General features: G+C 39.4%; 1 protein-coding gene across 6 annotated transcripts in view; it reads left to right on the forward strand.

Annotated features, from left to right (window-relative positions):
* Phc3 (polyhomeotic homolog 3) overlaps positions 1-17,002 on the forward strand; it is a 64,500-nt gene that overhangs the window by 14,759 nt on the left and 32,739 nt on the right. For 4 of the 6 annotated variants that reach the window (XM_075950748.1, XM_075950746.1, XM_075950751.1 and 1 more), the window contains exons 5-7: positions 2,793-2,951; positions 5,106-5,204; positions 12,110-12,353. In XM_075950748.1, the coding sequence (XP_075806863.1) occupies positions 2,793-2,951; positions 5,106-5,204; positions 12,110-12,353 (502 nt within the window). The remainder of the gene's footprint in view (positions 1-2,792; positions 2,952-5,105; positions 5,205-12,109; positions 12,354-17,002) is intronic. The other 2 variants (XM_075950749.1, XM_075950750.1) reach the window with 1 other exon arrangement.

A 17,002-nucleotide genomic window follows, 5' to 3' on the forward strand; every position in this document is an offset into this window, starting at 1 on the left:
GATAGATTATGTGAACCTAACAAAGAATTTCAGATAGCTGCTTTGAGGAAGCTGAAAACTTTAAATACAGAAACCAATTCAGAGATTTCATCAGAGATAGTTAACAGATTAAAATTTAAAACAAAAAATCCAACACAAGTCCTGGAACTGAAAAATACATTGAAGAAGAATGAAAGAAAAAAACGAACCCAACATCAAGAGTAAAACTAACCAAGCCAAACAAGAATCTCTGGACTTCAAAGACATAACTTGAAAATGCAGCCTGGGTTATAGCCTGTGATCTCCAGGAACACCTTAGCCCCAGACTGGAACCTTCTGATTGTTGTGGCTGATGCAGTACTAACCTGTAGCCCCCACCTCTGCTCCTGAGGTTTGTATGCAATTCAAGTCTTTGCAGGCAACTAAATTTCAGTTCATATCACAGAGTTTATGAATCCTATCTAGGGCAAGGGCAGGTTGAAAGATTTAGTCAATGGGTACTAGTCTAGAATTAGGGTTTTTAGGGGTCGGAGAGTCTGTCTGGGGCTGGGAACGGTAACCCAGGTGATGTAAAGGGTTTCTCCTCTTCAGCAGCGTCTTTTCTTACTGTGCCATGACCGTCTCCTGTGTGTCACACCTGGGTCTCATGAAGGGAGTTTCATGTACAGATACTTCAGGTTGACGTTTCCCTGATAGAATATTGCTGAAGAGCCCTGCTTCACCATTTTATCCCATCAAATGCTAATGTATGAGATTATATTAGGGGACTATGCAGGGAGTGTGAATTTGGATTTTATACCCACACATGGTAAACCCCTGAAATTTTGAATCTCTAAGATGCCTCCCTCTACTCTTCCAGTATATCAGGACAGGTGTAACAACTTCCTAGCTGCTTCTCAGCATACATGAGTGGAACTTTTCACATATTGATCAGCCTTTCTCAGAATCTTGTTTCAAAATAGAGATTTCACTTCCAGCTTTACCGTATAATAGACCAACGTGGACATTCCATCTTTGTAGGCTTAATAAACCTAGAGGTGCGTTGGTGTCATTTGTTGCTACATGTCTGGGTCTGCATTTGTGACTGACCCTGGACACTGACCTTCCCTCCTCCTACATGTCTGGGTCTGCATTTGTGACTGACCCTGGACACTGACCTTCCCTCCTCCTACATGTCTGGGTCTGCATTTGTGACTGACCCTGGGCACTGACCTTCCCTGCTCCCTGTGCATTTCAACTGTACTTCTGAATCAGAAGTCTAGTAAGCTATTTCTTAATTTTGTTCTCTACTTTGTTCCACAAAAATGATTTAAGGTGAGGTTGAATTATGTTATTCTCTGAAATTGTTTAAGAATGGGCGGTACATGAACAGAAATGACTTGGAAAGACGAGAAAGGATGTGTATCTCTCTTTTCCCTGTTTCTCCACCTACCTCTTTCCATTTCCCCTTCACAGATCCAAGCAAGTTGACAGTTTCTAATGTATTTTCCAGGGATCTGTTAGTCTATGCACTTTCTATTTTTGAGCTAGGATCTTGTTATGTAGCTCATGCTGGCCAAGAACTTGAAGTGCAGCTTAGTTCAGACTCACCATGAACTAGTAGGTCTCCTGCCTCAGCCTTTCTAGTGCTGCATTACAAGCTTGTGTCACCCATTCAGCGACATACTAATTTTATTTATTTATTTATTTATTTAGCCCAGATCTCATGTTCCCCAGGTTGACCTGGCACTTAATCATCAGTAGCCCAGGGCTGGCTGTTAATCCACAAGCCTCCTGCCTTAGCCTCTTGAGTGCTGGATTACATGAGGCATAAATCACTACCTCTGCTTGCTAACTTGCTAAGTATTCCCTTTTCCTCCCTCCCTCCCTCCCTCCCTCCCTCCCTCCCTCCCTCCCTCCCTCCCTCCTTCCTTTCTTTCTTTCTTTTTTCTGCTTTTTGAGACAAGGTCTCTCTGTAACAGCTCTGGCTGTCCTGGAACTTGCTTTGTAGATTAGGCTGGCCTCGAACTCACAAAGATCTGCTTGCCTCTGCCTCCTGAGTGCTGGTATTAAAGACATGTGCAACCACTGCCTGGCTTCTAATTAATTCTTTTTTTTTTTTATTTTTCGAGACAGTGTTTCTCCGTAGCTTTTGGAACTAGCTCTTCTAGACTAGGCTGGCCTCGAACTCACAGAGATCCGCCTACCTCTGCCTCCCGAGTGCTGGGATTAAAGGTGTGCGCCACCACCGCCCGGCTCTAATTAATTCTTAAGCATGACTTTAAACTTTAAAATGTTGATACATTAATTTCATAGCCAATATTCAGGACTTTTCCATCTGTTTAACAGATAGCAATTATATTTTCTTGTTTTCAGAACCTTTAAGTTAAAACATTACAGTAATTATACGTTACCCACATGTTTTTCGTATATAAATGAATTATTTGTGTTTTAATTTTTGTTCACTTCAGAAGCTCCTCAAAATATGACAGTGTGACAAAACAATGTATTACAATTAGAACTTTAAAGTCACTCTTTGTAATATAAAGTAATTGGACATCATCCCTAGTTTTGGGGGAGGTAGTAGTAAAGCCATTTTTAAGTTTCTAGAAGTCTTCCTGAAATGTGGATGTGTTTGAAAGTTGTTCCAGTTAGTAAGTAGTCTGTGCTGTGTGTTTGCATGCAGTCTGTGCTTGTATGCAAATTGATGCCCAAAATGAAGGGCTCTGTCGAAGATCAAAGCCTATCCTTGAGGTTTCTACCATTGATTGTCTTGCTTCAGCTTCCTGAAGTTGAGAATATGGAGGCATTACCTGTTACATTTTCTTCCTTAGATCAACCTCTCCACTTCTCCTACACCTGCTCAGTTGATGAGTCGCTCCCAGGCTTCCAGTTCCACCAGCGGCAGTATTACCCAACAGACTATGTTACTAGGGAGTACCTCTCCTACCTTGACTGCCAGCCAAGCTCAAATGTATCTCCGAGCTCAGATGGTAAGATTTAAGATACCAGCTCTTCAGTATCTGAGTACTGGAGAGTTCCAATGCTTTTGGATTTGATGCAATAAGGCATTTTTAATACTTAAGCAGTATTTATCAAGTGAGTGTGTGTGTGTGTGCGTGTGTGCATGTGTGTATGCTCAGCCTTTGAATACTTATAAATATGCATAAAAGTTCCACTGTGAATTAATAGGTCTTCTTGGTAACAATATTTTTTAATACTGGTACTGATTTTAAAATCTTTTTTTATATTTTGAGATCTCTACAATTGAAGAGCTTTTTATTACTGATGCCATCTTACAGTTTTATTATTTACAGTGTTATATAAATCAATTATTCTGTTGACATTGATGATTTGAGGAAATAGTTAGAAATATTAAAAACTTAGTTTTCAATGATAAGTAAGAATTTATGTCCAAGGACCTTCTGAAATCTGGATTGGAGTTCCGATAGTTCTTCAGATAATTCGTAGCTTTGGTTATTACAGTCTCAAATTCTGTAAGGTCGCATTCTTATGTTTACTTCAGCTTTTATTTTTATTAATATAGGAATGTTAATTGATAATTTTATAATTAGATACCTACTGATTTCCTGATTTTATTGTTGACATTTTTAAAGACATGTAGACATTGGCTGACGTAATTCTATACAGTTAAGCAAATGTTTTAATATATATCTTTTTATTTATATAAGATATATATACATATATATATGAACCTAATTAGTTAGTTAGTTAATTTTGCAGTATCAGGGATTGAAACCAGGGCATCATGATGATTAGACAAGCATCCTATCAATACTCACCATCTTCGGCCTCCTTAGTATGCAGATTTTGACCAATGAACTGATTATATATCTGATCCCTATTCATTGAAAATTGGAAAGCAAGTTTTCAGTCTTATTTTTGGCAGGAAGGGATGATGTGACACAACGTTTATTCACAAATTGTAAATATCACCTCTTCTGGATTACTTTTCTCTCATGAAATTGTCTTTAATAATATGATTTGAACCATTTGAAATATTTTTGTTTTGTTTTGATGATTTTGACCTTTAAAATGGGTAATTCATATGACTCAAACTAGAAAATCTTCGTTTTTGGGTGGAGTGCTTTTAGGCTGGTTGCATGCACCAAAAGTAAGAAAAGTTGTTGGTGAATTTACGTAGATTCAGTAAGTAAATGAAAAAAGAATTCAAATGTAAAAGGGTTTAGAGGAAAATAAGGGGTTCAGGAAATGAGGGGGGGTGGTAAATGGGAGCAGGGGATAGTGAATATGATGGCCATGTATGTGCATGCATGAAAATCACAGTGCAACCCAGTATTGTATTTAATACATACTGTAAATGTTCAAGGTTAGAAAAGGTCCCTAATTGATTATTTTAGTTTAAATAGCAGGAAGGTAGCAAGTACTTCTTGAAATGACTTTTAATAGTGTGTCTCCACACTTTAAAGCCCATCATTATTTACTAAATCCAGTTAGATTGAGTAGATTGTATTGTCTTAGAAATTAACGGTACTTGTTTAATATTAAAAGTTTGAAAACAAGATGGTGATGTATGGATTGTTTTTCTCTTTTGTTGTTTTGGGGTGAAGGCCTTGGGTTGCTCCTCTGTTTTAACATTTGAGCATTTCTATTTAGAACAAATCGCCCTTTACAAACAGGGTTAACATCAAGAGCAACCTTACTTGTCCTACGATCCGTCCTTTGTAGCTGAGAAACATCGTAGTATGTGGCACTGTTAATGTGTGGACTGAAGAGACTTTTTGGTGTTTCTTTGCCTGTTTCTTACCAAAATTAATCTGTATCCTAGTGCAGTTTTATTTTCATTTCCATCTTAGGGATCCTGAGGTAGTAGTTTTTATTTGGGACAGAATTTGGTTTGAGGATCTCATCTCACCAAAACACATTCTTTTCTTTGAGTAGTTTTCCCCTACTCTCAGAATTGTGAGCGATTTCAAAGCTGTTGGTGACTTTTTGAGCTCTGTGATCACAACTTTGTTGTCGTGTGAAGCCTTTTGCTTAGGAGGTAGTCCTGACTGCACTGTCTCTCTGTCACAAAGTTCAGTCTCTTGCCTGCTTGCTACACACTGTGTGTGGGACATGTTCTTTAGTCTTAGGGTGTTATTTTTGGTTTTCTGTCTGTACAGCTGATTTTCACACCCGCTACCACTGTGGCTGCTGTGCAGTCTGACATTCCTGTTGTCTCGTCGTCATCGTCACCCTCCTGTCAGTCTGCAGCTGCTCAGGTGAGATTGTGTATCACAGTGTGGTACTGGAGGTCTGGGTCTCTCTCAGTGGAAAGGCGGTCACTGCGTTCGTGTTTCAGCTCCTCTGCTTCAGAGTGCATTGCCATGGCTTTCAGGTGAAGTTTATAAAGCACTGAGAGCTCCAAGAGCATGCTTGTTTTGTAGAAATGACATATAATCAAACAGATTTAGATTATTAGGTGTTGATTCATCAAGATTAACACGAGTTTTATTATTGACACAGTATTTTTAGTTTTGCTGTCTACCAGATTTCTTTCTTACATGAGGTATATTCTTTTTTGTAGATTTCCTTTGCAAGTAGTTACATAACAGATACGTCAAAGTAGATGATAATTTAAGTTTAAAAATGAGTTAAATCAGGCAAATTTGAAGTTAAAAACGTAAGTAGAGTATTACTTTATTTGGTACTATGGAAAAAAATGAAACTTCTCTTATTCAAAAAGTAAACTAAAAGTAGTATGTAGGCCTAAAGGTAAAAATAAAAAATTTAATCTTCCAGGAGAAAGCAGGACAGCATCTTTGCAAGTCTAGGTGGGCAAGACTTCTTAGGGCACAAAAAAGATTAACTAGAAACAAAAATAAGTGATAAATTGGACTTAAACTAAAAATTATTCTTTAAAGAGACATTACAAAATGAGTATCTAGGATACAAGCTGAGGGAAACTATTCTCAATATATGTATCTGACCAATGATTGTACCTAGAATATAAAGAAATGCTTATAGTTTAGTAATAGATCATGATATCAGTTAAAAATGGAAACAATATTTGAAGAGATAGTTTACACAAAACTCTAACTATATAGGCCAGGTATGGTGATGCATGCCTTTAATCCTGGCACTTAGGAGGCAGAGGTAATAGATCTCTGAGTTTGCGGCCAGCCTGGTCTATGTAGTGAGTTTCAGGACAGTCAGAAGTACAAACAAACAAACAAAAAGACAAAAAGACAGTATATAAAAGGCCAATGAGCACGAGATAAAAATGTCCAACATCATATATCATAGCGATCATCGTCATACATCCATCTGGGTGGCTGAGATGAAGACTGACACTGTACAATAGTTCTCAATGGCTAAGTATTCTAATGCTGAATCTACAAACAGATGGTGCTCGGAGGGGAATAGAGCAAACCACTGGTACATCTCATAAGCACAACTAGCAGATGAAACTAGACACAATAAGTATGTCCTCTGTGATTCTGTAGTTTTAGAATTCCAGAATCAGAAAAACCCTCCATAGTGAAAAAATTAGGTTAATAGAGGTAGGAAAAATTGACTAGGAGGGATGTTCAGTGTGGTGGTTGGATGTTCAGTGTGTTGGTTCCATACCTTTTTCTTTTTTTGTTTGTTTGTTTGTTTTGTTTTTGATTTTTTTCGAGACAGGGTTTGCTGCAGCTTTGGAGCCTGTCCTGGAACTCACTTTGTAGACTAGGCTGGCCTCGAATTCACAGAAATCTGCCTGCCTCTGTCTCCCAAGTGCTGGGATTAAAGGCATGCGCCACCACTGCTGGCTCTGATTCCATAACTTTTGACCTACTGTCAAAACTTATAGAATAGTTGCATCTTATTGTAAGTCATATCTCAGTAAATGTCATAATGATCATTTAGATTGAATAAACTTTAAGTTAAAATAGTTGAATAGACTGTTGCTTTATGTGGTACTATTTTGTTGTTTTTGTAGTGAATGTTTATGACAGATATTCACTCAGATGTTGGTCATCTTTGGCCTTTTATTTATTTACACATTTTAAAATAGCTTTTGTTCATTTGGGTATATTTTTAACTTTCTTTTTTAAGAAAAGGTTTTGGTAGTAGCCTTGGATGGCCTAGTACTTGATATTATGCCCCAGGCCTTCAATTTGAGACAATATTCTTGTGTCAGCTCCTCAGTGCTAGGATCACAGGCATGAGTCACCCTGTGTAACATGTGGGCCTGCTTGTTGGGGTTTCTGTCCTGCCCAATTCCCACAGTCATTAGGTCCCAAAGAAAATCACACAGATGTCTACATAAGTTATAAATCGCCCATTAGCTCAGGCTTCGTATTAGCTCTTATAACGTATATTAGCCCATTATTCTTATCTATGTTAGCCACATGGCTCAGTACCTTTTTCAGCAGAGCAGGTCCCATCTTCCTTCTTCCTTGTCTGGGCAGGACTGCAGAGATAGCTTCCTTCTTCCCAGAATTTTCCTGTTCTCATTGCCCTGCCTCTACTTCCTGTCTGGTTGTCTTGCCTATACTTCCTGCCTCGCTAACTGGCCAATCAGTGTTTATTTAAAACATAATTGACAGAATACAGAATTGTCCCTCACTATGTGTCAGCTTCCTCAGTGCTGGGATTGCCTGGTGGATTTTATTTATCGTTTCATACTCTGGCTTTCTGGTAAATGCAAGAAATGAGATAGTAACTGGGTGGTGGTGGCGCACGCCTTTAATCCTAGCTCTTGGGAGGCAGAGGCAGGCAGATCTCTGAGTTCAAGTCCAGCCTGGTCTACAAAGTGAGTTCCAGGACAGCCAGAACTACACAGAGAAATCCTGTCTTGAAATACCAAACAACAACAATAAGAAGTAAATGAGATAGTAATAATTAATATTCTTTGATTTTTTTAATAGAACTTCTATGTATTGATACATTTAATAATAAAGACTAATTTTCATGTATTAGTTATAAAGATTGTAGCTGAGTAAACACAGAGTTTTCTTAACTTGCTCCCTGGCTCTTTACAGTTACTTAACAGGGTCTGCTAGATAGTGCTCACTAAATGCTAATTTTAAGATGATCCTTGCTCAGCTCCAATTGCTTTACTTTATATTGGAAATGATACCTCTCAGCTGTTACAAGTGACAAGTGAGGCAATCAGAAGCTTCTCATCACAGTGCTGCCACATAATGAAATATCTTATCTACTGACTACTGTTATTATTTGACATTGTGTGAGGACAAATCACACATGTGATTCTTAGCTTTCAAGAAGCTAGAAATGAAGAGATAATAAATAACCATTTAAATGATTGATAGTTTCCATGATAAACCAACCAGCTGCTTAGGAGATAATGTTTCTTTTTAATATGGTACTCCATTTTCTTACTGTTTCTCATGACGAAAACATTCTTATGAGTCTTTAATGCAGCTAATGTAGTTTGTGAATTGGTCTTCTGGTGACATAGGATGTGACCTGTCCACGGTCTGTGGCTCTGTGGGTCTGACTTGGTTAAAGCTTTCAGGGGACTGAAGGGATCTCTCTGTGAACACTGATTTTGCGTGACAGTGAATGAGGCTGGCAGTGATAGGCGATGCTGACCAACAGAGACACAGCTTCAGGTTCAGGACTATTGGGTATGAATGTTTTTTTGTGTGTGTGTGTTTCAAGACAGGGTTTCTCTGTGCAGCCCTGGCTGTCCTGGAACTCACTCTATAGATAGAACAGGTTGGCCTTGAAATCCGAGATCTACCTGCCTCTCTCTGCCTTCTGAGTGCCGTGACTAAAGGAGTGTGCCACTATGGTCCTTTTTTATTTTCTTTTTTACTTTTCTACTTTAAAAAAAAATTAAGTATGTAGTTTAAAAATTGTGTTCTTTAAAATTAAGAGTATCAGATTTGTAGTTTAATGTTATTATTTAAACTACAAAAGTCACTATATCAATTCCTTTTTCATCAGTAAAAATGTTTTTTTTTTTTTTAAGACAATCTTATTGTATACTTCTGGCTGACCTGGAAAGCTATAGATCAGGATGACCTTGAATTCACAGAAATCTGTCTGCTTCCACATCCAGAGTGCTGGGATTAAAGGTGTGTGCCACCATGACTGGCACAAAAAGGATGTTTATAGAAGAATAAGATCCTGCTTATCAAAGGGCAACCTAGGGGATGCTGATTTGAGAAGTCAGCTCAGCACAGCACTACCCCCCCCACCTCCAGTCCCCTCTTCTGCAGTGAGAATGCTGCAGTAATATCTGCAGTGCTTGATTTCAGTTAAACGATTCCGAGAATTATTTTGGTAGTGATATATTCATTATATATCATAGGATGTTAGAGTGAAGTTAGCAAAAATACCTCATGCATGATGTCAAAGTCTCTTATAGAATCATAGGCTTGTTTTAGGGGAAATGAAAATTAAGGCTAGGATGCCCATTACTCCTCTTCTGGGGATGGATTCTCTCTCCCCAGAAAGGTACTGTCCTGGAACATGTGGTCTTTCCAGTAGTGAGTCAGTGTTACTTCTGGTGCTGCAGTTTCTACAGTGTAAGTTATTTACTTTAAGTTAGTATTTGAGTGAAGATGGCAGCAGGTTATCTAAAGTCTACAAGCTCATATAGAACATAACATCATACTTAACTGTGGAGGCATGAACATTGCCTTTCAGGATTCCAGGAAGCAGTGTGGTGTGTAGGCATTAGGGGTCATTGTGTCAGATCTTCATTTACTGTTCAGATGCTATTCATCCTGAAGGAGCCATTCAAGTTTTTTGGCATATTTGTTCTCAGTTATCATTATTATATGGTCTACTGCATGAATCATTTGTGGAAAATGCTATATTCTCTATTATGTAGCTCTTCCTGGGTGAATTTATTGTTTTACTTATTTGTTTATTTACTTACATATTTTAGAGTCAGGTTTTGCTGTATGGCCAAGACTGTACTGGAATTAACTATGGTTCTTAGACTGGCTTTGAATTTGTTTGTGTTCCTCCTGCTTCTGCCTCCTTATGCTGTGATAATAGGCCTGTGCTACTATCACTATACTGATAATAGTTTTTTGTTTTTTCTTTTGTCATACCAGACATGGATCCCAGGGCCTCATACATATTAGGCCCACCTAGCTACATCTCTGTCCTTCCTGAGATATTTTAATGTGCCTCCACCAAGATATTTAATGAAGTTTGTTAGTAAATATGAACAAATTCTAGTGTTAGCATAAAAGCCATAAGTGGAACTAAATAACCTTTCAAATATCTATATGATGTGATTTCAAAATCAGTTGTAAGAGAATATCCCAGACTTAGGAAGTTCCCAGTTTTTGTAGTTCTGAATTGCTAGGGGTGCAAAAGTCAATGCTGGAGGCTCTGGCCCTATTAGCTGAGTCTCCTCTCACCATTTCACAAATGTGTATGTTGGTCATGTACAGACAAGCTAGACATTGTGCTGTAGGCCAGTCTCACTCAGATTCCATGGAAACATCCCGGAGTGAAAGGGCAAATTCTTCACAAAGAACTCCAGGAAGCTCTTCTGAGAGAGCCAAGCAGATTATTGAACTGCTAATAATGGCTTGAGAAAGAAAGTTCAAGCAGAGCCAGAACAAAAGGCACCTAATGAAGGAAGTATATGGTGTATTTATAGGACAGTGAGAGCAGTTTGGCAGTTGTATAAGATTGTAGACTGGAGAAGAGAAAGTGGATTCATAGTGGGTTGGGCCTACATTGTTGACTTTGAGTGGCAACGCAAGGAATACAGTACATTTTACTTTCTGTATGAGACTTTAAAACCAATGGTATTTGATACATATTGACACAGTAGGAACTATGGGAGGGAAATCAGAGAGGATGCTCCATATGTTCTCACTTAGAGGGGTTTCCGGTGATTGTTGTATTAGTCAGTTTTTTTTGCTCTGACAACCTAGGAGAAACAATTTAAAAAAAATAAAAGAAATTTATTTTGGCCTGTAGTTTTGGTTCATGATGGGCTGGTGCTGTTGTTTTCTGGGGCGTAGAGGCAGAGTGTCATGGCAGGGAGTGTGTGTTAGAGCTAATTTGCTTACTCCTTGGCAGCCAGGCAGAGAGAGTGACAGGAAGGGATCAGGGCCCCAATTCTCCTTCAAAGATATCCCCTTAGTGACCCTCTCTACAGCCACTCACTTCTTCTGTTGCTCCAGAGCCTCCCAACAGTCTATTCAGATGTTAAGTCCATTTGCGTACTACTCCCTTGGTAGAGGCAGAGACCTTACCCCCTCCTAGCACTGTTTGTCCTGGGACCATGCCTGTTCACATGTATCTTTTTTGAGGTGGAATGGCGAGGAACTTCATTTGCACACATTAACAGTAGCTGTAGAATTGATAGAAACTTGCCTGACGTGACTGTTTATTTACCTTCTGTTGATACTATTTTGGCATTTGGACAGGGAATAGAGCCTTGAGCACCAACTAAGAAGTTAGACCTCAGCAGCTTGTCATTCATTAGCTTTGTCTAGGTGGAGCCTCCTTTGACCCTCCGAGACCATTGCTAGTACTAAGTGTATTTGGTACATGTTTCAGATAGGCAAGAAGCTACTGTTGGTGAGGCATTTTCTGCCTTGCTCTTTGGAGAGGTATAAGCTCAAGTGAGCTGAATTTGGATAATCCTGTCAGTTTACAGTGTTTACCCATTTTAGAGCTCTGTTCTCAAAGACCACTCAATAGTGGTCAGTAACAGAATTTCAGTTTAAGAAGCTTTTGGAAAATGCTCTCATGGTATCACGCCGGAGCAGATGCTTAGATAAGTCAGTTGTCTTACAGTACTCCCTCTAACGCATTTAGAACTGGTCACTTTCCATGAAGTGCATGGCAGAGCCGTTTCTTCATATTCATACTGCATTTGCCGTCAGCCCCTCCCCTTATTCCCCTTAATATTGGTTTGGTTTTCATTTAGTTCTTCCTGGTCTTCCTGTCCTGCTCTTTCACTCACAACTGTCTTATACCCACCCTCTATGTCCTTTCCAGCCTGCCACATAGTAGTTAAGACACGCTCATGTGGAGCGACCTTTCTGTAAGGGTTTCCTTAAAGATTATTGGTTGTCTCAGGAGTGTGGACCTCTTTGTGTAGGAGGCACAATATTAATTACTGTCATTATTGTAATGATTGCTGTATCAGCTAAAGCCATGTTTTCATCTTTATTTTTTGTTATGTGGTTCTTAGGTTCAGAATTTAACATTACGCAGCCAGAAGTTGGGTGTCTTATCTAGCTCACAGAATGGCCCACCAAAAAGCACTGGTCAAACTCAATCATTGACAATTTGTCATAATAAAACAACAGTGACCAGTTCTAAAATCAGCCAACGAGACCCTTCTCCAGAGAGCAAGAAGGGAGGAAGCCCAAGCCTGGAATCTCGAAGCACAGCGGTCACTCGGACTTCAAGCATTCACCAGTTAATAGCACCAGGTGGGATGAATGTTCGTCAAAAATAGTTGCCTTATTTGTTTTCTTATCAGACAGCAAAACAAAGGATGCATGCTACTTGAATAAGAGTAACAATTTTAAAACATTTTTAAGTGAGAATTTTTGTCAGCTAAAGAAGATCTCACTAAGTAGTTTGAAAAAATTTAGAAAACCTAGTAATTGAAACAAGTTATACAGCAAAACAATGGTCTTCCATTGTTGTTACTTGGCACTTAATGTCTTTATGATGTGTTGCTCTCTTTATATTAATTAAATCTTTTAGCTTTTAAAAAAGAATTGTCTTTATTTAGTATGCGTTAGTGGTACATATTTTTAAGCTTTTAGTAAAAAGTAAGTGCATCTTAATTAAGTCATTAGTGGAAATTTGTTACTAAAACAGATTGGGCAAATAAAGAAATTATTTTCCTAACTTCTCATCCACCACTACCAGTGTGGGATGCCATCTGAGGGAAAGCTGTCAAGGAAGCAGTCCTTTTCATTCTTATTCTGCCATGCGGATCTCTTTCCTGCAGGTAATCCTGCTTCATGGTTCCTCAACCAGAGTGAGCTTTCTGACCCTTGTTCTATACTATTGAAGTCTACTCTCCCCCTAGACTGATTCCTCTGTGTGTTTGGTACTGAGGATTGAGTCTAGTGCCTCCCACACATGGCACACAGCACTCTAACATGGAGTTACAGCCCTTTAACTTCTTATGTTTCTTCTATTAGGATTGTCCATGTTCTTAGCTCTACAAACTCTCAAAATCTTGGCATTGTCTGATTCCTCTAAGTTGAAATGTCTCTTTCCTTTGACCTGTTACAACTGTAGTGCTTTCTGAACCCAGACCTCTTTACTGGACAGCGAGCTCCTTGCGGATGCTCTTAGTAACGGCTGTGATAGGCCCGGTTTTCAGCACTCTGTTGTGTCTTTTCACCTTTTCATAGTAATAGCACGAAGGTTTGTCTTCTGTTCGTTTGCCTGTGATAGGTACGTGGGTATATGTGGACTAATCACCCAGTTTCCACACTGACGCTTTGGAAATTATCAGTCATTCCCCTTAGCATTATTTAGCTACCATGCTTAGGATTGTTATGAATGAATCTTAGAGAAGTGCTATAAACTTTGCTAGTAAATCCATTCATGCTATAGTTAGATATTGTTTCTGTCTCTGTAGTAAGTGTCTATACCCTGGTCTGGTCTGTGTTGTCTCTGGCCAGAAGACTGTGCTTTTGCCCAGAGCATTCTCAGCCTCACAGCAGCACCAGGGCTCGAGGTGTGTGGAGCAGCAGTGCCTGCTGTGCCTGGGCTGATGGGTCAGAGGGCAGCGTCCAGTGAGACCCGTCTTCTTATTCTTTCCTTAGCTAGACCTAGGCCAGCAGTCATTTTAAATAGAGAAGAAAACAGACCCTCTATTTGTATTATTTATATCCTAATATGGTTGCCTAATAGTTACTGTAGTGGAGATGGTTACTGTTTTCTTGCATGTAATTTTAGGGTCTAAAAATAACCTGATTTTCTTGACCTTGAGGATGGAAGCTTTCAGGTGTTAGCAATTCTGTTTATTTATTTAGAAGACAGTAGACCAGACTGGCCTTGAACTCATGACAACTTTCCTGCCTCAGCCTCCTACTGTGCCTGATTGATAATTTTTTTTCCCTCTGAGACAGGGTCTCTCTGTATAGTCCTAGCTGTCCTAGAACTCCCTCCCTAGACCAGGCTGGCCTCAAACTCATAGAGATCTGCCTTTCTCTTCCTCCCAAGTGCTGGGATTGAAGGAATGTATTACCACACGTGACAATAATTCTGTTTTAATATATAAAGGCGAGAATTCACCTTTAACCACATCCCGAGAAATCAGGAAAGGGGTTTTCTATGCAGTTTTTAGAGGGCTTTTTTCCCCTTTTTTCTTTTCTTTAGAAATTAATTCAACATGCAGTGAAAAAAATCCTCTAGTGGTTTGGTCTGGCTGCCACCAAGAAATGTCATAATCTTGGAAGTCTCAGGCCAAGTCTGGCCACTCCCAGTTTCTGATGAGGACTGTCTTTTTACCTTGCCACTTGCCACTTTCTTTTTTTTTTTAATATACATATTTATTTATTACATATACACTATATCTCTATGCCAGAAGAGGGCACCAGACCTCATTACAGATTGTTATGAGCCATTATGTGGTTGCTGGGAATTGAACTCAGGACCTCTGGAAGAACAGCCAGTGTTCTTAACCTCTGAGCCATCTCTCCAGCCCCCTTCTTGCCACTTTCTTTTTGTCCTCACTTGGACTTCCCTGTGTGTGCACAGTGAGGGAGGAGAGCTCTGATAACTTCTTTAAAAACATTGTTTTGGGGGTACTTACTTATTTGTTGTAGGGGTAGGACAGGCATGAGCATTTCACAGAGTCCATGTTGAGGTCAGAGGATAATTTGTAGGAGCTGGTTCTTTGTTTCTATCATGTGAGTTCCAGGGGTCAAACTCAGGTCATCAGGCCTGACGGCAAAGGCCTTTACCTGTTGAGCCATCTCACTAGCCCTAGTATCTCTTTTTATTGGTATACAAATCTCTGCCGTGCCAGGGCCTCACTCCCAGGATCCCATGTGATCTTATTTCCCTGCCTTCTCCATCTCTACATGTAGCCACTTTGGGGTTGTCGTTTCAGCATGGTGAATTTGGGAAAGGGGCAAACAGTTCATAATAGAGCCCTCAGCTCAGGCTGTAGGACTCGTCTGATAGTGCTTTCAGTTGATCCGTCGTATTGCGTTAGTTTAGTATCATTTCTTCTTTATGGGGTTGCAGTGATTGTTGAATGAAATGATATTTTAATATAAGAGAAACTAAGTCAGTCATTAATCTTTCAAATATTAGGCTGCTCTGACAATAATAAAGTGTTCGTTAAAGTCAGAGAAATTAACAAGCAGGACACAATTTTGTAGACATTGTCAGCTTTTCTCGCTCATAGTTCTCATCCTGTAATCTAGGACTTGTTCTTGTGCTCTGACTTCTGATCTAAGAAGAATTTAATTTAGATAAATTATAGACTGTTTCTCTATTGAAATATCAGATAATTTACCTAAAACAGCACAAAAACTCATCCTAGTGTATATATCGCCTGTGTTTAGGACCACGAAACGTGGGGCTGGAAAGAAAATTCAGCATTTAAGAGTGATTATTCTTGTAAGGACTGGAGATCTGTTCCCAGGACCCTTGGATGGTTCAGGACTGCCTGTAACTGCCAGCTCAAGGGAATCTTGATGCCCTCTTCAGACCTTCTCAGGGACCCACACACAGACACATAAGTAAAAATTAAAAAGTACTTGACAAAGATTTTAAAGTTAAATTATAACATTCTTAGGTGTTGAGAGAACGGGAAGCACTCTCTGGAGTCACAGGATCTAGTCACCATCTCCTCACGCTGTATCACACAGCTGGCACCACATTTGTGGAGGCTGGCAGTCTTCATCTCAGTCACTAGCTTACGTGAAAAATTATTTTTAGATTAAATTTTAGAACTCATTTTTCCTTTTTTAGTGCTATTTGAGCCCATGCCACACACATGTGTTCTAGTATTGAGCTATAACCCAGCCTTTCATTTAAAAATAATTAATAGATAGCGAAATTGTAAATTTTTTTTTTCAAGACAGGGTTTCTCTGTATAGCTTTGGAGCCTGTTTTGGAACTCTCCTTCCTTCCTTCTTTCCCTCCCTCCTTCCTTCCTTTTTCTTTTCTTCTTTTTTTTTTTTGTTTTTAGACAAGGTTTCTCTCTGTTGCTCCAGCTGTTCTGGAACTCACTCTGTAGACTGGACTGGCCTTGAACTCAGAGATCCGCCTTCCTCTGCCTCCTGAGTGCTGGCTTTAAAGGTGTGCACCACTGCCTGGCAGTGATTTCTTTAAAGAATCTCTGTAATTTTTTTTTCTTTCTAGACAGGGTTTCTCTGTAGCTTTGGAGCCTGTCCTAGAACTTGCTCGGTAGACCAGGCTGGTCTCCAGTCAAAGTCACAGAGGTCTGCCTGCCTCTGCCTCCCAAGTGCTGGGATTAAAGGCGTGTACCACCACCGCCCGGCTAGGTTCTCTATAATTTTTAAACATACCATTTTATATGTATGACTTTTGCCTGCATATATATGTATATCATATGTGTGCCTGGTACCTCAGTAAGACAGAAGAGGGTATCGGATCCCCTGGGACTGTAGTTACAGATAGTTCTTAGCTGCCACATGGGTGCTGGGAACCAAATTCAGGTCATCTGGAAGAGCAACCAATGTTCTTAACTGCGAAAGGTCTCACCAGCTTGATCCCCAAATTTTAAATTATAATAAAATGTAAAAATGTTATTAGAAGTTTGTGTAAGGCTGTTGCCATAACTGTCGTTGAATATAGAAGGATGTAAAGTGCTGTGTAACTTTCATATTTACATGGAGAGATAAATTCTGTCTTTATATTTGATTTAGATGAGTATTTTTTGGGTGTGTGTGGGTGGAGACTTTGAGACAGGGTCTCCTTATGGTCCTGACTGGCCTGGAACTTGCTATGTATGAAGATCAGGCTCACCTCTACTCAGAGATCCATGTGTCTTTGTCTTGTGAGTGCTAGGATTAAAGGTGTGCTTACCATGACAGCTTAACTGTGTGTGACTTGTGTGTGGTATTAAGCAGTCATT

This window comes from Microtus pennsylvanicus, chromosome 16, assembly GCF_037038515.1.
Source record: "Microtus pennsylvanicus isolate mMicPen1 chromosome 16, mMicPen1.hap1, whole genome shotgun sequence".
In the NCBI taxonomy this organism is placed as follows: Eukaryota; Metazoa; Chordata; class Mammalia; order Rodentia; family Cricetidae; genus Microtus; species Microtus pennsylvanicus.